The sequence below is a fragment of the Loxodonta africana genome, chromosome X, assembly GCF_030014295.1.
Source record: "Loxodonta africana isolate mLoxAfr1 chromosome X, mLoxAfr1.hap2, whole genome shotgun sequence".
Taxonomy (NCBI): domain Eukaryota; kingdom Metazoa; phylum Chordata; class Mammalia; order Proboscidea; family Elephantidae; genus Loxodonta; species Loxodonta africana.
The window spans coordinates 4,019,562-4,045,894 of record NC_087369.1 but is presented as its reverse complement, the minus strand read 5'-3'; the positions used below and the strand labels follow the sequence as shown (position 1 = coordinate 4,045,894).

The 26,333-nt window shown below is 44.8% G+C and overlaps 1 protein-coding gene and 1 pseudogene across 1 annotated transcript in view; one reads left to right on the top strand and one right to left on the bottom strand.

The window, feature by feature from the left end:
• Positions 1–25,588, top strand: part of PRKX (protein kinase cAMP-dependent X-linked catalytic subunit) — an 89,421-nt gene extending 63,833 nt beyond the window's left edge. Inside the window, exons 5-11 of the mRNA XM_064277993.1 lie at positions 733–765; positions 1,467–1,586; positions 7,663–7,758; positions 10,038–10,095; positions 14,971–15,048; positions 17,401–17,549; positions 19,435–25,588. Coding sequence (XP_064134063.1) covers positions 733–765; positions 1,467–1,586; positions 7,663–7,758; positions 10,038–10,095; positions 14,971–15,048; positions 17,401–17,526 — 511 coding nt within the window. The 3' untranslated portion in view covers positions 17,527–17,549; positions 19,435–25,588. The remainder of the gene's footprint in view (positions 1–732; positions 766–1,466; positions 1,587–7,662; positions 7,759–10,037; positions 10,096–14,970; positions 15,049–17,400; positions 17,550–19,434) is intronic.
• Positions 5,697–5,803, bottom strand: LOC111748945 (U6atac minor spliceosomal RNA; annotated as a pseudogene).
• Positions 25,589–26,333: the final 745 nt, after the last annotated feature.

Here is a 26,333-nt window from a genome sequence, read left to right as displayed (position 1 = left end):
GACACAGAGGTAGTAACTAGACTCTGTCTACCTACTGTATCTCTCTATGTCTGTCTGTCTGCGTACCTACCTACCCACCTACCCACCCACTCAGCGCTCCTGCTCTCAGTCTCCTGTAGGTGGCGCCAGAAGCTACATTTGCACAGGTCTTACTCACCACCTTCTGAGAAAATCCTTTTTAACCAAACACTCAGCTTCAACCCAGAATGCCGGTGCCTGTAGCCTAGCAGTTGCTGAAAGCTGCCCAATGAACTTAAAATGGCATTAAACTAGTAAGACCGCAAGAAACACTAAAAGCTTGTGAAAGGCAGGTAGAAAGAAACTCATCAGTAGCTTTGAATTTCCTCTCTTGTGTGGCAGGATTTGCTTATCGGAGGACATCGGTGAACCTGTAGATTCTTGAGGGACGCATCGGGTCATACTTGTCAATGAGTGAATGAATGCTTCATTTTTATTTTTTGTAAATTAATAGCCTTTATGTTTTAGAGCAATCTTTGGTTTACAGAAAAATTGAGCTGAAAGTACGGAGCATTCCCACCTGCCTGCTCCTCCCCACACACCTGTCTCCTGTTACAAAAGTCTTCCATTCCTGTGCTATGCTTGTTATCACTGATGGACCTTCACTGATACATTGTTATAACTAAAGCCCACAGTTCACATTAGCGGGTACTCTGTATTGTACAGTCCTCTGGATTTCGACAATCATATAATGTCTCGTGTCCCTCGTTACAGTATCACACAGAGAAGTTTCACTGCCCTGAAAATGTGAGTTAATTCTTCAACTGTTCTTTTTATGTTACTGTATTCTAAGACAGGTCCTGTGGAATTTCTTGCTTCTGAGCAACAATAGGGATGTCAGTAGTAACAACAGCAGCAGACGGTTACATGTATTCTACCTCAGTTAATACAAGTTCGGAAGAAAAATGGTCAGCTAAGAGCACATTAGAAGTCCCAGGGTGGTGCAAAGGGTGGGAAAAGCCTGACGATCTACTTCCAAAAAACCAGCCATTGCAAACTCTGTGGGACATACTTCTACCCTGGCACATGGGGGTTGGCAGGTGTCAGAATTGTCTTGACGTCAACGGGTTTGGCTTTTCAGTCCCCGGGTGGTGCAGACAGTCAGCGCACTTGGCTGCTAACCAAAAGGTTGAAGGTTTGAGTCCATCCAGAGGTGCCTTGGAAGAAAGATCTGGCAATCTAATGCAAAAAAAAAAGTCATTAAAAAACCCTATGGAGCACAGTTCTGCTCTGACACACCTGCGCTCACCATGAGTCGGGGTTGACTAGATGGTAACTGGTTCTTGAGACCTTGTTATTATCTCTGTTCCCGTAAAGTGTATCTACAGGAAAAAAGAAAGATAAGCCATCACTTTGATCTACTAAATGATTGTCACAGTGAGAGCAGCTGACGTGGCTGTACTAGAAAGCACCGCTGACTTTGTGGACTGCCTCTGTCTTCTCCACAGGACATGGACCCTCTGCGGGACCCCTGAGTACCTCGCCCCTGAAGTCATCCAGAGCAAAGGGCATGGGAGGGCTGTGGACTGGTGGGCACTCGGCATCCTCATCTTTGAGATGCTGTCGGGGTGAGTAGCCTTCCACAGGGATGAAGTAGCAACTGGCACACCAGCCTGTCTCCACCCACTCATTCTGACAGCCCTAAAACATGCACATCCAGGTTGCAAATTCGCCTCAGGTGGCCGCAAGCCTGTTTCCCGCTGCTGTGATGTGAATTCCCGGTCAAGTCTGTTTTAAGGAGGTTATGATTGAATTGTGTCCCCCAAAAACGTGTTATCAATTTGGCTGAGCCATGAGTCTCAGTATTGTGTGATGGTCCACCATTTCTGATGTGATTTCCCTAAGCATTGTAAATCCTGCCTCTGTGATATTAATGAGCCAGGACTAGAGGCAGTTATGTTAATGAGGTAGGACTCAAGCTACAGGATTAGGTTGTGTCTTGAGTCAATCTCTTTTGAGATATAAAAGAGTGAAGCAAGCAGAGAGACAGGGGGACCTCATACCACCAAGAAATTAGTGCCAGGAGCAGAACACAGCTCCCTGTGCTGAGAAGCTCCTAGACCAGGGGAAGATTGATGACAAGACCTTCTTCCCCAAGAGCCAACAGAGAGAGAAAGCCTTCCCCTGGAGCTGGTGCACTGAATTCAGACTTCTAGGCTTCTAGACTGTGAGAGGATAAATTTCTATTTGTTAAAGCCGCCCACGTGTGGTATTTCTGTTACAGCAGCACTAGATGACTAAGATACTCTCGTACCTGTAGATGTGATCCTGGGCAAGGGAAGTGGAATCTATGACAAAGTATATTTATTTTATGTGCTTTCTCTCTGTATCCTGTCTGTCTACTTGCTCTCTCTCTATCGTCTGCCTGTCCATCAGTCCATCCTTTCATCCATCCATCCATCCCACCGATTATCCATCCATCCATCCGTCCCACCTATCTATCCATCTGTCTGTTGGTCTGTCTGTCTTTCTATCACCTCTCCATCTATCTGTCTATCTGCCCATCCTCCGTCCACCTATTGGTCCATCCATCTGTCCATCCATCCATCCTTCAGTCTTTTGAAATGTCTGCTCTTCTTTACTCATTTATGTCTAGGGCATCACATAGGACCAGATTTCTTAATATACACCCTGGTCCATGAAGTAACAAGCAAAGCAAAAGCTTAAAATAAATGACGCACCCTGTCCCACTTCCATTCTGCTTCCAGCTGCATACTCTCCTTCGCCCTCGGTGATATTGTTGCCACAGGGGGGCAGCATCTCTGAGTGTCAGTGGACCCTGAATCCAGAGCCATCTGTAGCCTGGGGACAGAAATGCAAGGATTTTTTAGAGCACTCTTTTTCCCAGGGGCCAGGGAAATGCTGCTTCTCAGGTACCTGCTGTCTGCGATTGCTTTTAAGGAACCCTGGTGGCACAACGGTTAAGTACTAACTGCTAACCAGAAGGTTGGAGGTTTGAACCTACCTAGTGGCTCTGCATGAGAAAGACCTGATCATCTGCTCTCATAAAGATTACAGCCTAGAAAACGTTATGGGGCAGTTCTACTCTGTCATATGGGGTCGCTATGAGTTGAAATTGACCCAGTGGCACACAGCAACAAATACCGATATATGATATCCATATTTTATGATATAATACACAGTGCATATTTATTTAAAATCCTCCAAATTCAGTGGTTAAGCGTTTAGCTGCTAACCAAAAGGTTGGCAGTTACAATTCGCCAGCTGCTTCTTGGAGACCCTATGGAGCAGTTCTTCCCTGTCCTATAGGGTTGCTATGAGTCAGAATCGACTTGACGGCAGTGGGTTTGGTTTTTGGTTTATACACACACGTTAGGCGCCCTGGTGATGAGGTGGTTAAAAGCTACAGCTGCTAACCAAAAGGCCAGCGGTTCAGATTCACCAGCCGCTCCTTGGAAACCCTGTGGGGCAGTTCTACTCTGTCCTACAGGGTGGCTGTGAGTTGGTATTGACTCAGTTTGGGGTGTGTGCACACATTAAGAAGGCCTTGTGGTAAATGGTTAAATACTCGGCTGCTAACTGAAAGGTCGACAGTTCAGTTGGCAGTTGTGCAGTGGCTCTGAACGGGGAAGACCTGGCTGTCTGCTCCCCTGAAGATTACAGCCTAAAAACTCTGTGGGTGGTCTGCTCTGTCACATGGAGTCACTGAGTTGGAATCGACTCTGTGGCACACAACAACAAATACCTATATACGACAACCACATAGTATGATATAACACACAAGGCATATTTATTTAACATTCTCCGAGTCAATGAGTAACATCTATACAGCCCTGGTGGTGCAGTGGTTAAGAGCTTGGCTGCTAAGCAAAAGGTTGGCAGCTTGAATCCACCAGCAGCTCCTTGGAAACGCCATGAGGCAGTTCTGCTCTGCCTATAGGGTCACTATGAGTTGGAATGGACTTGATGGCAATGGGTATGGTGGTGAAATGGTTCAACACTGGGTTGTTAACCAAAAGGTTGGTGGTTCACTAGCGGCTCCACAGGGGAAGCCCTGGAGCTCTGCTCCTGTAAAGACTACAGCTGAGAAAACCCTGTGGGCAGTTCTACCGTTACGTGGAGTTCCTAGAGTCAGAACTGACTCCGGGGCACCCAGCAACAACACTTGGTTTTCCTTTAGGCAGGATCAGTCACTCTGCATTGGTCCCCCCCCCTCCACCCAGTTACTTACTAAACTCTTTCTAAAATGTCTTGCCCATGATCTCGTCATGTAACGCCTGCTTCCCGACAGCGTGTTGTTTAATATTCTCCAGAAATGTTTCTAGGTACAGATGACACATTTACTCCTGGAGTTTAATGTTCTGTGTCTGAGCTTGTACGTTTCCACGATGAAATCATACAGCCCAACGTATTCAGATAGAGCCACTGCCCAAGCCCAGACCAAAAAGGAATGATTCCGACAACCACTTGGAGAGAAAAGATCTGGCCAGTAAGGAAGTGTAGACTCAGGGTGGTTCGTTTCTGAGGTGTTCACGGTTGGCGAGATTTAGTGGAGGGAGTATGTACAAATCTCTGCTTCAGCACCTGGGCTAATTTTTCGATAAATGTTAGCTACTTACATTAAAAGAATAATTTCTGTTGTTGTTCACGGTGGGTGCAGTCGAGTCGAGTCCAACTCCTAGTGACCCCGTGTGACAGAGGAGAACTGCCCTATAGGGTTTTCTAGGCTGCAACCTTTACAGGAGCAGGTGACCAGGTATTTTCTCCCTCGAAGCTATTGCGTGGATTCAAACCATCGACCTTTTGGTTAGCAGTTGAGTGCTTGGCTGTTGCACCTCCAGGGCTCCTTAGAAGGCTCCATAGGGTAATTCAAACCAGTAATGCACTCGGCTGCTAACTAAAGAGTTAATAGTCTGAGTCCACCCAGAGGTACCTCGGAAGGAAGGCCTCGCGATCTACTTCCGAAAAATCAGCCATTGAAAACCCTATGGAGCACAGTTCTACCCTGACACACTTGGGGGCGCCATGAGTCGGGGTCAACTTGACAGTAACTGGTTAAGTATGACCTAAATGAATTAATCTGTCATGGCGATGTTGATACCGGCTTCCTTAATGCAAATCAATAATATTTGAATTGAAGCCATGATTGGCTCCTTGAACCAAAACAATATAATGAAGTGTGACCCATGCTGTTTCATTCAGCCTGTACACACTTATTGAGCACCTACTGTGTGCCACAGCTTGCCACTTGTGCTAAGAGTATGCGGACACTCATCGGCTAGCGGGGGAGACATCTTTAACACTCACTCTGCAATGAGCTCTCTGTTAGAGACAATTCTGAAGTATTACAGGGAGCTCTGGTGGTGCAGCAGTTAAGCGCTTAGCTGCTAACGGAAAGGTTGGGGGTTCAAACCCACCAGAGGCTCTATGGGAGAAAGACCTGGTGATCTGTCTCCATAAAGATTACAGCCTGTGGAAACTCTCTGGGGCAGTTCTCCGCCACATGGGGTCACAGTGAGTCTAGGCTACTTGTGTTTGCCACAACGGAATACCACAAAGTGGATGCCTTCAATGAACAGAAACTGTCTCCCAGCCCTGGACGCTCGGAGTTGGAATTACAGGCATGGGCAGGGCTCTCTGTGGTTTTAAGAGGCTTCTTTCTTTACCTCTTCCAGCTTTTTCTTATTCTTCTTATCTCTTTCATCTTCTATTAAAAAAAAAAAAAAAAAACCATTGCCATGGAGTCGATGGCATTTCTTGGTTTGTAGTTGGTTTCTCCTTGTGTGGGGGACTCTCTTGCCTTATCTCTCCTTTTTTATTACACCCTAACACCCTACTCAGAAGGAATTAGTATTTTTTTAAAAAGTAAACAAACCAAACCCCTTGCTGTCGAGTGGATTCCAACTCATAGTGACCCTATAGGACAGAGTAGAATTGCCCCATAGGGTTTCCAAGGAGTGGCTGGTGGATTTGAACTGCTAACCTTTTGATTAGCAGACAAGCTCTTAACCACTGTGCCAGCAGGGTTCCGGGATTAGGGTTAGGACCCACCCTACTCCCCCTGAATGAGTTAACTGATAACACCTGTAAAGAAAAACCCTATGTCTAAGTTACCTAACCTATTGCCATTGAGTCCATTCTGATTCAGAGTGACCCTACAGGACAAAGTAAAACGGGTCAGAGTAGAACCGCCCCATACGGTTTCAAAGGTTTGCTGAAGCTGACTGCCACGTCTTTCTCCCTCGGAGCAGCTGGTGGGTTTGAAACACCGACCTTTCAGATAGCAGCTGTGCTTAACCAGTGTGCCACTAGGGCTCTCCTTAGTGATGTAGTGCTGCTATAACAGAAACACCACGAGTTGGTGGCTTTAACAAAGAGAAGTTAATTTCTCACAGCTCATGAGCCTGGAAGCCCACCGAGATAATCTTTAAACCTTAAACCAAAAATATACTCTGAAGTCTTCTTTAAACCACAGTTTAGCTTAGCTAGTAAAGAATGTCTGCCTTGAGCGTTGTGCTTTTTGGAGATCTATCTGTATGGGGTCAGACTGACAACAGCAACTTGAAAGGGTTAGACAGGAACCTTAAGAGGCAGTGAGTTTATGTGAATGGGGGAGGAACAACCCAGAAAAGGAGGGTGAGGATGGTTGTACAACTCGAAGAATGTAATTAACGTCACTGCATTGCACATGGAGAAATTGTTGAATTGGTGTATGTATTCCTGTGTATATTCTCAACAACAACAACAACGTGAAAAACAAAACAAAAACCCAAATTGACTGAACAGACACGGTGTGCTAATACTGCCTCAGTAACGTAACAAGGAGAACCCATTTCCAAATGGGATTATAACCACAGACATTTAAAAAAAAAAAACAAAAAAACTAAATCCGTTGCCTTTGAGTCGATTCTGACTCACAGCGACCCTGTAGGACAGAGTAGAACAGCCCCATAGGGTTTCCAACGAGCGGCTGGTGGATTCGAACTGCTGACCCTTTGGTGAGCAGCCAAGCTCTTAACCACAGCGTCACCAGGGCTCCAACCACAGGCGTAGAGGTTAGGATTTACAACACAGTATTTTTAGTGGACACAGTTCAATCCATAACACCCTATTTCTCCAAACAAGGCCACACGTACCTGTGCTCAGGTGAGGGCTTCAACATATTTGGGGGACTCAAACGTGTAATTTGTGGTCACCGAGGCACATTAACCACAGTAAAACTGAGAAAGCATTTAAAGAAAATCACCACTGTCTTAGGACCCACTGCATGCTTACTTGATGGGAGTGTGATCAAGTAAGATGCTGTTCAGGGTTTCGTTAGTGCCTGTCCCCTGCTCAGCGCACACCTCCACAGAAGGCTTGCACTGCCGCTCTGGTTGTGGAATGGGTACTTGATGGGAGTGTGATCAAATAAGATGCTGTTCAGTGTTTCCTTAGTGTTTGCCCCCTGTTCAGCTCACACCTCCACAGAAAGGCTTGCACCTCCGCTCTGGGAATCTTACCTTCCCCTTCAGATGTCTGTGGGGTGCAGGCTTGGCTCTCTGCTGTTTAGTACCTTCCGTCTGCAGTGGGTCCTAAGACAGTGGTGATTTTCTTTAAATAGCAAGAATCGTCGTCATGACTTAATCATCGGGATTTTCCATTCTGTTCTCCACTAAGAATAAATGCTTATTTTTCTAACAGGTTCCCTCCATTTTTCGATGACAACCCATTTGGAATTTATCAAAAAATTCTTGCAGCCAAAATAGATTTTCCCAGACATTTGGATTTCTATGTCAAGTAAGTAAACCGTGTCTCCTGTCGTTGACCGTGTGTTTATTCTGAAGATGTCTAAAGTCACAGGGAAGGCATTCACCAAGCATAATGCTACATTTTTCTTATTGAATGCGGATGCGTTTAAGCTATTCTGGACAGTAATCTTTCCTGTAAAAAGCGAAATGGTTTTAATTATTCTCCTTTCATGATAGTTGGAACCTTGGTAGCACAGTGGTTAAGAGCTCAGCTGCTAACCGAAAAGGTTGATAGTATGAATCCACCAGCCACTCCTTGGAAACCCTATGGGGCAGTTCTACTCTGTCCTAGAGGGTCGCTGTGAGTTGGAATCGACTCAACCACAATAAGTTTTTTGGTTTTGGTATAGGGGTTAGAGAGGAGCCGTGGTTACACGGTGATTAAGTGTTCAGCTGCTAACCAAAGGTTGGTGGTTTGAACCTACCGTCCACTCCCGGGGAGAAAGATGTGGCAGTCTGCTTCTGTAAAGATTACAGCCTCGGAAACTCTGTGGGGCAGTTCTGCCCTGTCCTGTAGGGTTGCTATGTGTCGGAATCGATTTGATGGAAATGGTGTTTTATTTTTTATTTAATGACGACCCCGTGTGTATTAGAGTTGAGCTGTGCTCCACAGGGTTTTCAATGACTGATTTTCAGAAGCTGATCACCAGGCCTTTCTTCTGAGGCATGTCTGGGTGGACTTGAACCTCCAACCTTTAGGTTAGCAGCCGAGCACATTCACTGTTCACACCAGCCAGGGACTCCTTGCGTTGCCAACTCTGCCTGAAAGCGTTTCCTTCTTCCTCAGGTGGATACAGAATCGTCGAGGTAGATGAACTGACACTTTCTCTTTTTCACTGAGAGACAAAGAGGTGGTTCGCCGTCAGAGGCCCCCCGCCATGCTTCGGTTGTGTCGTGTTAGAAGACTCTAGGGTTTTAGCTATCTGATGTCCAAGTTTCAGATCAGTGGGAACCAGGGGGATCATGGTCTCTAGGTGTGGAATGTGCATTTCGGTGTCCAACTCGTCTGCGCCTTCCCAACTGATCACCAGAACCTGGGGCGTGGCCCGTGTCAATGTTTATGCTGCTCACCCAGACCCACTGCCATCCAGTCCATTCCAACTCATAGCGACCCTGTAGGACAGAGAACTGCTCCATAGGGTTTCCAAGACTGTAACCCTTACAGAAGCAGACTGCCACATCTTTCTCCTTAGGAGCTGTTGGTGGGTTGGAACTGGCAACCTTTTGGTTAGCAGCCAAGCACTTAACCATTGTGCCACCAGGCCTCCTATTTATCTTGTATAAAGCCCATTGCTGTTGAGTCGATTCTGACTCATAGCAGTCCTATAGGACAGGGTAGAACTGCCCCATAGGGTTTCTAAGGCTGTAATCTTTGCAGAAGCAGACTGCCACATCTTTCTCCCGCAGTTTCCCTGCCCCCTTACCTTCTTTTCTTTGTTTTAAAGTCATTGTTGATCATTTGGTCTCAAATAGATGATTTTTTTCATGGAAGCACAGGACTCATGAGTCGTCTTCATTATTTTTTGAGCCAATTTGTTTTTAAGCTACAAGGTGTCCCCAGGGGTTAAATTTGATTCAGAATTTGAAGAGTACCTCAGGGCAATAGGCTCAGGGGATTCTCTAGTGTCAACCAGTCCAGTAGGTCTGGTTTTTTTTTTTTTTAGGAATTTGAGGAGTGGGTAGGTTTGTTTGTTTTTGGAGTGGGTAGATTTTTTGTTTTATTTTTTTTAATTGTACTTTAGATGGTTTACAGACCAAACTAGTTTCTCATTAAACAATTAATACACGTATTCTTTTGTGACAGTGGTTGCCAACCCCACGACATGTGAATACTTTCCTCTTCTTGACCTTGGGCTCCCTGTTACCAGCTTTCCTGTCCCCGCCTGCCTTCTAGTCCTTGCCCCTGGGCTGGTGTGCCCCTTTAGTCTCATTTTGTTCTGTGGGTCTGTCTAATCTTTGGCTGAAGGGTGAACCTCAGGAGTGACTTCAGTACTGAGCTAAAAAGGGTGTCCAGGGGCCATACTCTCCGGTTTTCTCCAGTCTGTCAGGCCAGCAAGTCTGATCTTTTTTTGTGAGTTAAAACTTTGTTCTACTTTTTTCTCCAGCTCTATGCGGGACCCACTATTTGATCCTTGTCAGAGCCATTGGTGGTGGTAGGCAGGTACCATCTCCTGGAGAGGGTAGCTTTTTGCTCTCTGTTGTTACATTGTATCAATGTGTGACGTTGATGTCAAGATGTACATGCTTTTGTCTCCTTCCCACAAACAGAGACCTCATCAGGAAGCTGCTTGTTGTGGACAGAACAAGACGACTTGGAAACATGAAGGTCAGTATTGAACGCCACGTATCGTTAGACGCTTGGCTATTAACCAAGAAGTTGGAGGTTCAAGTCCACCCAGAGGCACCTAGGAAGAAAGGCCTGGCAGTCAGCTTCCTAAAAAGCAGCCATTGAAAACCCCGTGGAGCAGTTTTACTCTGACACACATGGAGGCGCCATAAGTCCAGACTGACTTGACTGGTTTGGAAATCCCTGGGTGGTGCAAACTGGTAAACGCTCAGCTGATAACCAAAAGGTTGGTGGTTCAGATCCACCTGGAGGTGCCTCGGGAGAAAGGCCTGGCAGTCTACTTCTGGAAAACCAGTCGTTGAGAACCCTAAGGTGCACAGTTCTACTCTGACACACACAGGGTCACCATGAGTCGGAATCATCTTAGCAGTTACTGGTTTACTTACTTATTTTTGGCTGTTGCTGAGGTTTACGTAGTAAGCAAGATTCATTATAAATTTGTGTCATTTGACGCCATAGATTTATACACATAAACGGCGGCACAGTGCTGGTGTTCAGTTGTCAGCCAGATTGCAAACCTGGATTTCTGCACGTCCACAAAATCAAAGAGCGTCTCCATCCCATCTCTTTCCTCCAAACAAGCACGTGACTCCGTAGCCATTTACAAGCAATCTGTTGCTGTTTTTTTTTCAAACAGCTTTGTTGAGATGTAATTCACGTAGCATACGACTCTCCCCTTGAAAGAGTACAAGGCAACGATTCTCAGTGAATTCACAGAGTTGTTTAACCATCAGCTTATTCACCGTTAGAACAATTTCACCACGTCAGAGAGAAACCCTGACCCTTCAGCTGTCACCCCCATATCCATTCAGCCCCCCCAGCCCTGGTAATTATTTTCTGTTTAGATAGATTTGCCTATCCTTGTCTGGCTTCTTTCCCTCAGCTTAATGTTTTCGATTATATAAACCTCTTTTTATGTCTGAGTAAGCTTCCATCCAGTGAATATACCCCATTTTGTTTATCCCTCGCACGTTGATAGGCATTTGGGTGGCTTCCACCTTTTGGCGCTTCTGAATAAGATTGCTGTGAACATCCGTGTACAAGTGTGTACGTGGATCAGTCATTTTTTAATTTTTTTTTATTTTGCATTATGTGCAAGTTTACAGAGAAAATTAGTTTCCCATCTGATAGTTTGTACATGAAGCGTCCATGACTTGGTTTCGTTCCCGACGATGTGTCAGTGCTCTCCCCGTTTCCATCCTGGGTTCCCCGTTTTCCTTCCGTCCTGATTTTTTACCCTTTCCTGCCTTCTCATCTTTGCTTTTGGGCAAATGTTGTCACTTTGACCTTGTATAACTGATTATTCCAAGGGGTACGTTCATCTCGGGTGTTATGGTTTATTTTATGGGCCTGTCTGTGGTTTGGCTGAAAGGTGGTCTCCAGGAATGGCTTCAGTTCCAGTTCAGAAGGGTGTCTTAGGGCCAGAGTCTTGGGGATTCCTCCAGTCTCTGCCAGGCCATAAGTCTGCTCTTTTTTGTGAATTTGATTTTTTTTGTTCTACGGATTTTCTCCCGCTCTGTCTGGGACCCTCTGTTGTGATCCCAGTCAGGGCGGTTGGTCATTATTTTATTTCATTTGTGACTTATACAATTTAAAAACTGACCGTTCCTTATATACAGTGAAACCCATGCCTTTGGGTATGAAATTAGACATGTGGTAATTGCCTGGTGGTGCAGTGGTTTAGTGCTCAGCTGCAAACCAAAAGGTCAGCGGTTTGAACCCATCAGCGGCTCCATGGGAGAAAAGACCTGGCTTTCTCTAAAGATGACAGCCTAAGAAACCCTATGGGGCAATTCTGTCTTCTCACATGGCGGTGCCGTATGTCAGAACTGACTCGCTGGCAACGGGTTTGGTGTTTCAGAATTTCTGAATCTCTCAGCTGTTTCATCTCTACAACCTAATTTGGTTTTATTACCGTCATTTTATAGATGTAGAAGCTCTGATTCCCCAAAGAAAGGCAATTTTTTCAGTGATACTGTGCAGAAAACAGTTTGCATAGCAGAGCAGGTACTATCACCCATAGGAATGCCAGCTTGCCCTTGGTTGCTGTCTAGAAATTTGTATTTCAGGAGGATCCCCGGCATTTCCGAGAACTGATAGAAATGACTCATTGTGCCAGACTGCTTAAATAAAGTGGTTTATGCTGAACACTTGTTTTCTTTTTGAAAGTCTGGGATTTTAATAGGTGTGAGAGAGAGAACGGAGCCCTGTTGGTGGAGTGGTTAGGAGCTCGGCTGCTAACCAAAAGGTCAGCAGTTCGAATCCACCAGCTGCTCCTTGGAAACCCTAGTGTGCAGTTCTGGTCAGAAGCTACTTGATGGCAACGGGTTTTTTTGGGGGGGTTTGTTTTTGGTTTTAGAGAGAGAATGTGTGAATGAAAAACTAAAACCAAACCAGTCACTGCTGAGTTGACCTTGACTCATGGCGACTCTGTGTGTGTCAGAGTAGAACTGTGCTCCATGAAGTTTTTAAAAATGATTCTGTGGTTGTTGTTGAGACTATACACAGCAGAACATACACCCATTCGACTGTTTCTATGTGTACCCTTCAGTGACATTGACTACATTCTTGGAGTTGTGCGACCATTCTCACCCTCCTTTTCTGAGTTGTTTCTCCCCCATTAACATAAACTCACTACTCCCTAAACTTCCTAACTAATCTTTTAAGTTGCTGTCATCACTTTGATCCCATATATGCAATTCTTAAAAGAGCACAATGCTCAAAGCAGACATCCTTTACTGGGAAAGCTCAACTGTTATTTGTTTTAAGAAGAATTCAAGGGTTATTTTTGGTTTAAAGTTTAAAGATTATCTCAGGGCAATAGTTTTAGAGGTTCATCCAGCCTCCATGGCTCTAGAAAATCTGGAGTCCATGAGAATTTGACATTCTGCTTTGTATTTTTCCCCCTTTTGATCAGAATTTTTCTATAGAATCTTTGATCAAAGTGTTCAGTAATGGTAGCCAGGCATCACTGCATAGAGTTTTCAATGGCTGACTTTTGGAAAGTAGATCTCCAGGCCTTTCTTCCGAGGTACCTCTGGGTGGACTTGGACCTCCAACCACTCAGGTAGCAGCCTAGTGCCTTAACAGTTTGCATTACCCGAGGACTAGCCCCCAGTAAACCCCTGGTATATGGTGTCTCTAAGGATTCTGCTTCCCAGGGCCAATCCCAGGTCCATGAGTAAGTCTCTCCATGGATGTCCTGAAACCAGAAATAGGTAAAAAAAAAAAAAAAAAAGTCCGTGAATTCTACCAAATGCAGTGATGTCCAAACAGCCCATAATCATAGAAGATATCATACTACAGTTAAACCTGTGAAAGTCAGAACCCATGTAAGGCAGAAGCCTGTCAGAGCAGGAGAACTCAAATATTTTCTACTAAAAGGAGCGATAGAAAAGTGGTAAGACTGCACCCTGTCAATGGCAGAAAACTTGTGTAACCCAATAAGAGTGGGTCCTGCCTGGTGCCACCTCTCGAGTGAATTGAGAGACACCAGGCCTTTGAGAAAGAGAAAGTAGAGCTTATTGCAAGCTGGCCAAGGCAAGGAGCTTGGAGACTAAGTCTCAGATCAAGCTTCCTGAAGCTGAGGATTCTAGGACAGTTGTAGGGTTTGGTATAGGGAGCTTATACATAATTTATGAACTTTCTGGGAATAAGCAGGCAATTTTAGGAACTAATTAACATGCATGGAGTGCAGTGGGGGTGCAGTACGGCAGCTGGGGGATGTTTTTTAAAAAAAAAATTTACTTTTTTATGATGCACGAAGTTCATCTGAGGACAGCTTTCCACCTTATTGCTCCTGTCCGAATGGAGGGGGCTAGTTAGTGAAATGGCCTTGAGCAGAGGAGCAGTAGGATGGCCTTGGGCTGCTACACAGAATGTCTTATCAGGAACTCACAGACCCTGGGTATCATGGGAGGAGGCAGAACAGTTTAACTCTGTGGTTACGCTTGCAGGACCCTGAAAAACAAAACAGCCCCGTCGAATTCCAGCTCTCACAGCTTCCACTGTATATAGACTTTATTCTTTGATCCAGAGCCGTGTGTCCATGAGCGTAGCCACTGGATTTGTTTCTACAAAGAAGGGAAACAGATAGAATGTAAATGACTTCATTTATACTTCATTAAAGGCTCACACTGCAGGCACAGTCTTTACAATAAAACAAACCTTTCCTTGGATTGTTTCTATACCACATAATTTTAAGAGATTCTTTGGAACATTTTTCCTCCTACCATTTCAAAAACTTGTATTCTGATTTTTTAGTTACCTGGTGGTGCTGTAACAGAAATATCACAAGGGGGTGGCTTTAAAGAACAGGGATTTATTTTCTCACAGTCCTGGAGGCTAGAAATCAGAATTCAGGGCGTCGACTCTAAAAGAAGTCTCTCTCTCCGTCGGCTCTGGGGGAAGGTCCTTGTCTCTTTCAGCTTCTATGCCTCGGTTCCTTGGTGATCTCCACATGGCATCTGTCTTCCTCCATCTCTGCTTGCTTGCTTCTTTGCCTGAACTGTTCTTTTTATAATCTCAGAAATGATTGGCTTAAGAACAACCTAACTGATGACCCCATTAACGTAACAAAGAAAACGCTGTTCCCCAATGTGATTACATCAACTGGTATAAAACAAAAACCCGTTGCCGTCGAGTCAATCCCGACTCATAGCGAGCCTATGGGACAGAGCAGAACTGCCCCGTAGAGTTTTCAGGGAGCACCTGGTGGATTCGAACTACCGACCTTTTGGTTAATAGCGGTGGCACTTAACCACTACACCACGAGGGTTTCCTTGGCTGGTCTAGGGGTTAGGATTTACAGCACATATTTGTCCCTAAAACTGATGAAGCACACCTCTTTTGCAGAATGGAGCAAATGACGTGAAACGGCATCGGTGGTTCCGAACTGTGGACTGGGAAGGTGTCCCAAACAGAAGATTGAAGGTACAACAGATGTAAACTGGCGACTCCTTACTTAGCGTGGGTTAGCTCTCCTCAACAATGGTGAAGCGCTCGGCTACTAAAAAGTTTGCAGTTCCAACCCAACCAACAGCTCTGAGGGAGAAAGACCTGGCCATCTGCTCCCATAAAGATTACAGCCTAGGAAACCCTATGGGGCAGTTCTTCCCTGTCACGTGTAGTTTCTCTGAGTTGGAATCAACTCAATGGCATCCAACAATGTCTCATTTTTGTGGTTCGTACATAATTGTACAATACAACCAATCACCTCAAGTCATCAGTAAGCCAGGTTTCCTATTCAATGAGTTGGGTACTTCAGAACTAAAGAAACTCCTAGACTAGAGTAATAGTTAGGAGCCCAGATTATGACTATGATTTTTTTAAGCAGTGTTTGTTGTGAACTTCTCATTAGCCAGACACTATTTTGTTGTTGTTGTTATTAGGGGCTATCGAGTTACTTCCAACTCATAGCAACCCTGTGTAGAACAGAACGCAACACTGCCCGGTCCTGCACCATCCTCACAATCATTGTTATGTTTGAGCCCATTGTTGCAGCCACTGTGTCAATCCATCTCGTGGAGGGTCTGCCTCTTTCTCAATGACCCTGTACCTTACCCAGCATGATGTCCTTCTCCAGGGTTTGATCCCTCCTGATAACATGTCCAGAGCATGTGAGATATAGCTAGTGCCAAAGAATCATCCCAAGTCCTGTACCTATTTACATCTCCATCAGCAATATATGAATGTTCTAACTGCTCAACACATTCATGCCAGCACTTGGCATTGTCTGTCATTTTCCTTTTAGCCAGCCTGATGGGTGTTTAGCTGTATCTTATTGCTGTTTTAATTTACAGCACACTGATGATTAATGAAATTGAACATCTTTTCATGAATTCTTTTGGCCATTTGAAAACCCTCTTTGTAAAATTCCAGTCAAGGTATTTTTTCCCATAGTCTTCTTAAGTAGTCTCTCTTTTATTGCTTTTTGCAATAAATCTTTTTTTTTTTTCACTTTTACATTTAGAGAATTTTTTTATTGTACTTTATTATTTTTTTTTTACTGAACTTTAGGTGAAGGTTTACAGAATAAACTAGCTTCTCATTAAGCAGTTAATACACATACTGTTTTGTTGACATTGGTTGCCAACTCCATGACATAGCAACACTCTCCTCTTCTCGCCCTTGGGTTTCCTTTTACCAGCTCTCCTGTCCCCTCCTGCCTCCTAGTCCTTGCCCCTGGGCTGATGTGCCCCTTTAGTCTCCTTTTGTTTATGGGCCTGTCTAATCTTTGGCTGAAGGGTGAACCTCAAGAGTGACTTCATTACTGAGCTGAAAGGGTATCCGGGGGCCATACTCTCAGGGTTTCTCTAGTCTCTGTCAGACCAGTAAGTCTGGTCTTTTTTTGTGAGTTAGAATTCCGTTCTACATTTTCACCAGCTCTGTCTAGGACCCTCTACTGTGATCCCTCTCAGAGCAGTTAGTGGTGATAGCTGGATACCATCTAGCTGTGCTGGACTCCACCTGGTGGAGGCTGTGGTAGTTGTGGTCCCATAGTCCTTTGGATTAATCTTTCTCTTGTGTCTTTGGTTTTCTTCATTCTCCCTTGGTTGAGATGGGGTGGGACCAGTGGAATATCTTAGATAGCTATGCACAAGCTTTTAAGACTCCAGATACTACTTACCAAAGTAGAGTATAGAACATTTTCTTTATAAATTATGTTATGCCATCTGAGCTAGGTATCCCCCGAGACCATGGTCCCCACAACCCTCAGCCCAATAACTTGATCTCTCAGGAAGTTTGGATGTGTCTATGAGGCTTCCATGACTTCGCCTTGGTCAAGTCGTGCAGGCTTCCCTAGTATTGTATACTGTCTTACCTGTCACCAAAGTTACCACTTATCTACTGTCTAGTTAGTGTTGGCAACAAGTTTTCAGGTATGGTACCAGCTACTAAAACCTTAGTGGGTACTTTTCCCATCTTACTGGTATTTTCCAGAGTCTGGCCACTGGGCCACCTTCCCCTGTACCTGGGCAGGCCTGAGAATCTGCATTTAACAAGCAACCCAGTCGTTCTCATCCTAGAAGTAGTAAACACTGTCGACTTAAACCTTCGAAACATCACGTGCATTCATCTGAACCATGATTGATAACCTAACTTACTAGCAAGTCCTTCATTTCAAGCTTTCCGTCTTTGTAAGCAAAGGAAAGCAGACCTTTGATGTTTAAAATCCTTCCCGTGTTTACCCAAAGTAACCAAAGCAAAGTGATAGACATAGCATGCAAGTGGGTCCACCTGTTTGTTCTAACTGTGGGTTTGTCTCGGCCGGTCCCCACCCAGCCCCCCATCGTGCCCAAAGTGACTTGCGATGGCGACACCTCCAACTTTGATACGTACCCGGAGAATGACTGGAACAAGGCCCACCCCGTGTCTCCAGAGGACTTGGAGATCTTCAAGAATTTCTGAGGACAGGAATTCCCACGCGGAAGGTATGTCTTTATTTTCAGTCGTTGTCTTAGTCATCTAGTGACGCTGCTATAGCAGAAATACCACAAGTGGAAGCAGAAATACCACAAAGCGAAATTTATTCCTCACAACCTAGGAGGCTAGAAATCCGAATTCAGGGCGCCAGCTCTAGGGGAAGGTTTCCTCTCTCTGTTGGTTCTGAGGGAAGGTCCTTGTCTCCTTTCAACACCTGTGGGCCCGGTGTTCCTTGGAAATCTCCATGTGTCTTGGTGTCAGTCTTCCTTTAGGCCTAGGAGGTTGTCAGCACAGGGATCCTGGGTCCAGAGGATGTACTCTGCTCCTGGCTTTTCTTTCTTGGTGGTAGTGAGGTCCCTCCCCTCTCTGCCTGCTTCTTTCTCTTTTTATCTCTTACAAGAGATAAAAAAGGTGTGTCTCAAGCAAGGGTGTTACTTGAGTCACACCATCTTATAAGACTGTGACTCAAGATACACCCCACATTGAGACTACCTCACCAACATATAAAAAAACAAAAAACAAAAAACTTGTTACCTTTGAGTTCATTCCTCGATTCTGACTTATGACTACCATATAGGACAGAATAGAGCTGCCCCACAGGATTTCCAAGGGGCAGCAGGTGGATTCAAACTGCCAACATTTTGGTTAGCAGTCAAGCTCTTAACCACTGCGCCACACAGGGCTCTCATTAACATGTAGAGGTTAGGATTTACAACACATCACAAAATGGAGGATAATTACATCAGATTACAAAATGGAGGACAACCACACAGTACTGGGAATCGTGGTCTAGCCAAGTTGACACACCTTTTTGGGGGATATAATTCCATCCATGACCATCATTAAGACATAGTGAGGGTGCTGCTACCCCACTGCCTGAGTCTCCTAGTGCTGCTATAACGGAAATTCCACAAGTGGACAGCTTTAATGAACCAGGTTTTATTTTCTCACCATTCAGGAGGCTAGATGTCTAAACTCAGGGCGCAGGCTCTAGGGAAGGCTCTCCTTCTGTTGGTTCTGGAGGAAGGTCCTTGTCTCTTCTGAGCTTCTGTTTCTTGGTTCCTTGGTGAACTTCATGTGGTGTGGCATCTATCTTCCTCCATCTCTGCTTGTTTGCTCGCTTGCTTGCTTTATGTGTTCCTTTTGTATCTCAAAAAGGGTTGATTTAAGATACACCCTACACTGCCACATTAACATAACAAAGAAAACCTTTTTTCCAAATGAGATTATAACCCACAGGTATATAGGGGTTGGAGCTCTGGTGGCACAGTGGTAAAAAGCTACGGCTGCTAACCAAAAAGGTCAGCAGTTTGAAGCCACCAGGTGCTCCTTGGAAACTCTACGGGACAGTTCTGCTCTGTCCTATAGGGTCACCATCAGTCGGAATCCACTCAACAGTGATGGGTTGTTTGGTTTTGGTATAGGGTCAGAGAGGAGCCCTGGCTGCTCACTTGTTAAGCACTCCATTGATAACCAAAAGATTGGTGATTGAAACCTACCAGCGGGTCCTCGGGAGAAAGATGAGGCAGTCGGCTTCTGTGAAGATTACAGCCTTGGAAACGCTATGGGGCATTTTGACTCTGTCCCATAGGGTCACTATGAGTTGGAATTGACTCGACAGCAATGGATTTTTTTTTTTTTTTTTTTTGGTTTATAAACCAAACCAAAAACCAAACTTGTTGCCTGAAGGGCAGAGTAGAACTGCCTCATAGGACTGCCTGGTGGATTCAAACTGTCCACCTTTTGGTTAGCAGCCTTAGCTCTTAACCACTACACCACCAGGGGTGTCCCTCTAGTTTATAGGGGTTAGGATTTACAACACATATTTCAGGGGGACACAATTCAGTCTGTAACAAAAACTAACGAAGTCTGTCTTATTTCATGTTAAAACAGCCAGACTCAAGCGTCCCTGGGACAAAGATGTGCACACCTCTGCAAAGCTAAAGAACTGCCTTCGTGGTGTGCAGGAGGACGCTTCCATGTTGCTGTCCATCCATGTGGACTCAGAGACTCCAGAGCAGTTGCAATCCACAGCCCTAGCATTATTTAAGCAATGTCCTGCACCGTAGGAAGTTTTTTGGGGAAAAAAAAACAAAAGCGGTTCGGTTGTAGATTTCAAGTTACCATCTCCTGTTGGGTTCCTCCTGCGATGTCTGCCTTTTCCTCATAGACTTCAACTTTACAAGTTTGGACAAAACGTGTTCCATGGTCGCCACCAAGTGTGTGCGTGTGTGTGTGTGCGCGTGTGTGTGTAAAGAAGAGCTTGTGACGTACTCACAGGAATCGTGCATGGATGTCAATGTGGAATACTTTTCAGCGCCTATAATTTTTATTTTCAAATGTGTTTTATTTCCTTCCATCCCCAAGAAACTGTTCTTCAGGGGACAAAAATCTCAAAAGTATGATTTTTGCAATTTTTTTTTTTAATCATCTCATCTGCCTTTTATAGTTTTTTGTGGTGGGGAAAAAAAAGATTATGTGAGGTTTACATCTGTTGCTTCTATATAAACCAAATCAAACCCACTGCCGGCGAGTCGATTCTGGCTCATAGTGACCCTATAGGACAGAATAGAACTACCCCATAGGGTTTCCAAGGAGCGGCTGGTGGATTTGGACTGCTGACCTTTTGGTTAGCAGCTGTAGCATTTAACCGCCACCAGGGCTCCAGCTTGTGGAGGCTGAGAGGGCAACTTTTGTCCCAGAGCAACCATTGACCATGTTGAGTCACTCCAGGAATTTTCTGTGTTACATTCAAAAACGTCACACAGCATCGTGGTGTGGCTTCCTGTTAAAATCCCAGTTTAAATCCGTTGGACAAAATATAGTTCCCAAGCTAACAAAGAACTTTTAACATCAATTCCATGGCATGGCATGGACCTGGGTAGTGCAGACAGTTATCGTGCTCAGCTGCTAGCTGAAAGGTTGAAGGTTCAAGCCCACCCAGAGGTACCTTGGGAAAAAATCCCGGTGATCTAGTTCTGAAAGGTCATAGCCTTGAAAACCCTCTGGAGCACAGTTCTACTCTACACACACGTGGGATCGCCATAAGTCAGAGTCGGCTCGATGGAAATTGGTTTTGGAGTCCCTGGAGGGTGCAAACAATGAACATGTTTGGCTGCTAGCTGAAAGGTTAGAGGTTCGAGTCCACCCAGAGGTGCCTCGGAAGAAAAGGCCTGGTGATTTACTTCTGGGAAAAATCAGCCATTGAAAACCCCGTGGAGCACATTTCTACTGTGACACTCTTCGGGTCACCAGGAGTCAGGATCGAGTTGACGGCAACTGGTTTAGTTTTGGGAAGAGCGGAGACATGAATCATCTACAGAACGTCAGCGTTCGACATGGAACAATGAGCCCTGCTTGGTCCTGCTGGTTTCCAGCGAAAGGTTAAATTTAAGTTCATTTAATACACAATCCCCTCTCCAAGGTCACAGAGGCTTTTATAGAATTATCAGTGGGTAGAATTTATCTCTTTCGAACAGACGATAGTTACCCAAGGCCCACTGCTGTGAAGTTGAATTCTGACTCAGAGCAACCCTACAGGATAGAACAGAATTGCCCCAGAGGGTGTCCCAGGCTGTAACCTTTCCTGGAGCAGACTGCCACATCCTTCTGTGGAGTGGCTGGTGGCTGCTCACCGACCACGTTTCAGTTAGCAGCCGAGGGCTTTCAGGAGCACCCGGCAAATGTTTTTCGTCAGGACTGACTCACTCAGAGCCATATGTTCCATAGTCCCAATGACTGTGTCCCTAAATATGGGTCTTCCCAGAAACTGACCATTTTCGGTGTCCTTGGAGCCTGTAGCAAGCATGATTTATTTTCCTTCTTGTTCTTCCTCTCTCCATTCCTGATTCTAGGCTTTACTGTACAAACCCACACAGATTGGACTTTCTCTGTTCACTCAGACTCAGCTCAGAAATTAAATTGTTAAGATCGGTTTATCTGGTCCAACGGCCCAACTGAGACCTTCCCAAAGGAGGGGGCCACAGCATTCAAGATGTAGGTTCCGGAACCTTCCGGGGACTTCAAGGGATACAGCACCACGGAGACCACCTTCATAGCTCAGGGTCTCTTGAGTCACCTGGTGGATTCTTGGCCATTGGTGTTGCTTTTCCATGTCATACCTGGGAAGACATTTCTTCTCTGTGGGACTTGCTGCCTCTCTCTTCTGCTCACAAATCTTGTGATGCCAAGAACTTTTTGTGAAGGTCGTACATCTTTTAGGGTAGCAAAATTCCAAAGGAAACTCAGTTGCCTATCAGATTTGGAGGACCCTGGGCGACACTCAGGCTAAGCGTTTGACGACTAACCCAAAGGTTGGAGGTTCGAGTCCATCTGAGGCACGGTGGAAGAAAGGCCAGGTGATGTGCTTCCCAAAGGTCACAGCCAAGAAAATCCTATGGGACACAGCTCCACGGTGATGCATGTGGGGGTGCCATGAGTCAGAATCGGCTCAACTGCAGTGGGTTTGTTTGGGTTGTCAGAATTGGCCAGATTCACAAATCTCTTCCTTGTCTTGTTCAATCCATCCCAAATCTTATTCGTCAATGAGAAGACCGTGGCTTTGTGTATTTAAAGGCGGCGTGAAGAGAACTTCCACCTTAAAAGGGTTTAAGAGAGTGAAATTTAAGATACAAAACATTTTTCCCCCTCTTACCAGTCGTAAGGAGCCCTGGTGGCGTAGTGGGTAAGAGCTTGGCTGCTAATCAAAAGGTCAGCAGTTCGAGTCTGCCATCCACTCCTTGGAAATCCTATGGGGACACTTCTACTTTGTCCTAAAGGCTTGTTATAAGTTGGAATCGACTCGACGGCAACGGGTTAACAGGTTTCCAGTCATAAATGACCCATACTTTAAAAAAAAAAATTATTCCATTTTCCAAAAATAAACGGCAAAACGTGCACCAATTTAACAGTTTCTGCATGTATAATTGAGTGTTGGAGATTGTGTTCTTCAAGTTGTGCAACTGTTCTCACCCTCCTTTTCAGTTCTTCCTTCCCCGTTAGGGTAAACTCACTGCCCTCAGACCTTCTCGTCTAACCTTCTAAATGGCCTATGCTTCCAGTAGTAATCAATGCAATAGGTGATATAGGGAGTCCTGGGTGGCCTGAATGCTTTGCACTGGACTACTAACCAAAAAGTTGGCAGCTCGAACCCGCCCAGAGGCACTTTGGAAGAAACGCCTGGTGACTTTCCTCCCAAAAATCAGCCATTGAAAACGCTATGGAGCCCAGCTCTACTCTGCACACATGGCGTTGTGAGTTGGAGTTGACGGCAATAAACAGCAACCGCAAAGCTTAAGGTTTAGTCAAATAAACTGTTTTAACTGAGTAACTCAACAAGAATTAGTTTAAAATGTTGAGCTCAGTAAAACCCCCTACAGAATGATTTTTCTCAGTCACCATTTTGTTTGGATTAGAATAAGGGCCAAGGTCAGCCAGGAGCTTAGCATGCAATTTCTGAAATACTCAATCGTTGACTATGAGATGCTTAAGTCAGCACAGTGGCTTTGCGCCATGAGATAAGAACCTAGAGTTAAGAAAACATAAGTCTCATTATCTGACTCTAAAAATAAAATGTTTAAATTATTGTTGGAGCTTTCTGCTTAAAAAAATAATTAAGGACCTTCTTTGAATATAATGAAAAAATTGTACACAGATACGTTAAACCAGATGCCTGTTTTTTTAGGTTTGATTCTTACTCTCCAGATTTAATATCGAGGTAAAAATAGCATTGAGAATACCTGAAATGCACGGCCTTATTTATGAACAAATATGCAGAAAATGAGAATGTGTGAACATGTCAATTACATTATTCTCTGAAAGCACTGTCATCAGCCTGCAGCCATACAAAGCAAATTCAGAATTAAAAGGAATTCCAAGAACATTTGATGGTGTTAAACCCACCTTCAGTGGTCTCGCACGTTTTAATATCCACAGTGCCACATGCTAAATGGTGACTGTCTGTGAACTGGCCGTTAATCTCACAGTGTGATGTAATGTTGCTACTGGTTTAATCAAAATGAGGAATCAACAGTCATTGCACGTACAGTGAAACGTGTGAGAACTGAAAGTCCATGAAACTGCCTCGCTTTTCCGGATCTCAAGGGTTTTCGGCCTTTGACAGGGTACAGTCTTACCACTTTCCTATTGCTCTTTATCATGGAAAATATTTGAGCTTTCCTTCTCTGATAGGTTCCTGCCTTACACAGTTCCTGGCTTTCACCAGTTTTACTGTAATTAAAAAATAGTTTACTCTGTGGAGGTGTTTTGACATTTTCGTGTATATTCTCCAATGTCATCACTGTGCAAAATTTAGACGGAAATTCATGAAAACAATCAACCAATATGTATCAGATTGAGCAATAGATTTATTTTGTTTTAGGTAACTACATATGAGTTGACAGCGTTTTCTTAAATATGAATACTATAAAAGAATGGATTTAAGAAATGCACGTATCACAACAGGGAGTACATTGCGGCGGGTCTTGTTTTCGTAAGTGGGAATGTCACTGGCCTGCTTCAATAATGCATTTATAAACCCGAGAAGGAAATAAAGCTACAACCAGTTATACAGAATGTAGTACACCTGCACTGGCAGACTTCTGATGCCCTCACAGCAGAAGTCCGATTCCTGCTCAGTGGAAACAGACCTATTGCTGGCAATGGGCGAATCATGAATTCTGACATCAACATGGCAGAACGTGCAAAAGAAAGATCAGGGAATTCCATACCTTCCCAAGGCTGTAAAACCCCACGTGCGATCCACCTCTGGGTAGCAACTGCACAATCGTTTGGTTATACACTTCTAGCCCATTTTGTTTCACTCTGTAACTCTCTACTTAAAAGCTGAATTATGCGATGTTTCTGCCAATGAAAACACCACCAGTGGGGCTGAGTAGTGCTGCGATTTGGGATGCATTTACCACTTCTGTGTTGAGCCTAAGTTGCCTCTATGACTTGGACCCTTCTACTGTGAACATATGGCGTAATACTGTTAACCAAAGACCCCCAGGCATGGGTCTGCACACTGGAGGCTGTGCCAACATCCCAACAGAACCTTGAAATCATTGGTCCAGCAACTTTGTTTATGTAGTGTTGGGAAAATTTGTGGTTGGATTGTTTTCTCCCCAAGCCAGTTGGGTTTTGCATTATGTTAACATCATCCTAGAAGAACTTGATTGCCCGAGCTGTAGAGATTTGAAATGTGACTCCTCAGTTTTTCTCCTTATTTGGTCAGTCAGTCTAGCATGCATTTTATACACGTTGGGTACCTTCTCTGAACTGTCTATTCCTGTTTTTGGCAGAGGTGAGAGGACTTCTTTCAACCTGAGTGAACGATATCCACTCAACAAAAACAAAAGCACATGAACAGTTGTCTTAATGTATTTGCATACTTTGGGGTGCGTGTGTGTTGGTGGGGGCGGGCGGGTGTCTTAACCAAGCATAATGTTTTAATGTCACGTTTGCTTTGCAAACACGATGGCCTTGTAACCCGTGGAATGGTGCTCCATAGTAAAGGGGAAACAGTGCTGCCACGGTTTTCTTTAAATTATTGTGTTTTAAGAAGTCTTCTTTAGCTTTAATTTCTTCTTCCACGGTGGGTGGACACAGCTGTTAATTTAAGTAAACATTGTGAAATGTGTTCTGATGGATGGGATTTGAAGCCTTTTGAGGCATAGGGCGTAGCTTTCTTAAGAACTTCAGTAGCTTCGTTCTGTTTTTGCACTGGACCAGGCCCTGTCTTGCACGTTGTCCATGCGCTTCCAGGGCCCATGTGGCTGCTGTCCGAAATGCGGACCTCGTACCAGAAGTGGGGTGCCTTGACGTTTGATCGGTGTGCCCCCTGGTGGACTGGAGCTAGGAAACCTGCAAAGCAAAGCCATCTCAGATACTCAGAGGACAAGTATGTTCAAAATCCCATGATTTCCTTGCACAATGAAAACCACTGTGATTTGTAAATACACCCTAGAGTAATTTTACTGCTGTCTAATTTATGTAATGAGACTGTTCATTCCGGGTTTGTTTAATAAAACTTTGTATCTTTTAAGGAGCCTGATTCTGGTCTGCTCCTTTTTGCCGCTGGATGAGCTATGGCTTTTCTGATTTCATCTACTCCGGGTGGGGGGTGAGGGGTGGGCGGGTTGGGAGCAGAGTGTTTTTGTAAAGGGCCGGGTGAAAATACTGTCTGCTTTGGGGGCCATCCAGTATCAGTTGAAACAGATGATACATTGTAGAATGGGCATGGCTGTGTGCCAATAAAACTTTATTTACACAAACAAGGGGCAGGCTTGGCTCTTGAGCTGTGGCTTTCCAACCCTTAATCTAGTGCATAAGAAGCCTTTGTGGTGCAGTGGTTAGGCACTCAGCTGCTAACCAAAAGGTTGGCTGTTCAAACCCAGCAGCGGCTCCAAAGGAGAAAGACCAGGTGATCTGCTTCCATAAAGATCCCGTTGCCGTCGAGTCAATTCCAACTCATAGCGATCCTATAGGACAGAGTAGAACTGCCCCATAGAGTTTCCAAGAAGCGCCTGATAGATTTGACCTGCTGACCTTTTGGTTAGCAGCCATAGCGGCTAACCACTATGCCACCAGGGTTTCCCAGTAAAGATTAAGACCTTGGAAACCCTATGGCGCAGTTCTACTCTGTCCTATAGCATTGGTATGAGTCAGAATGGACTCAGTGGCAATGGATTTGGTTCTAATTTACTCTGTGTGTGTGTGTGTGTGTGTATGGGGGGGCAGTGGAAGTTCAGTGGTAGAATCCTCGCCTTTCATGGGGGAGACCCATGTTTGAT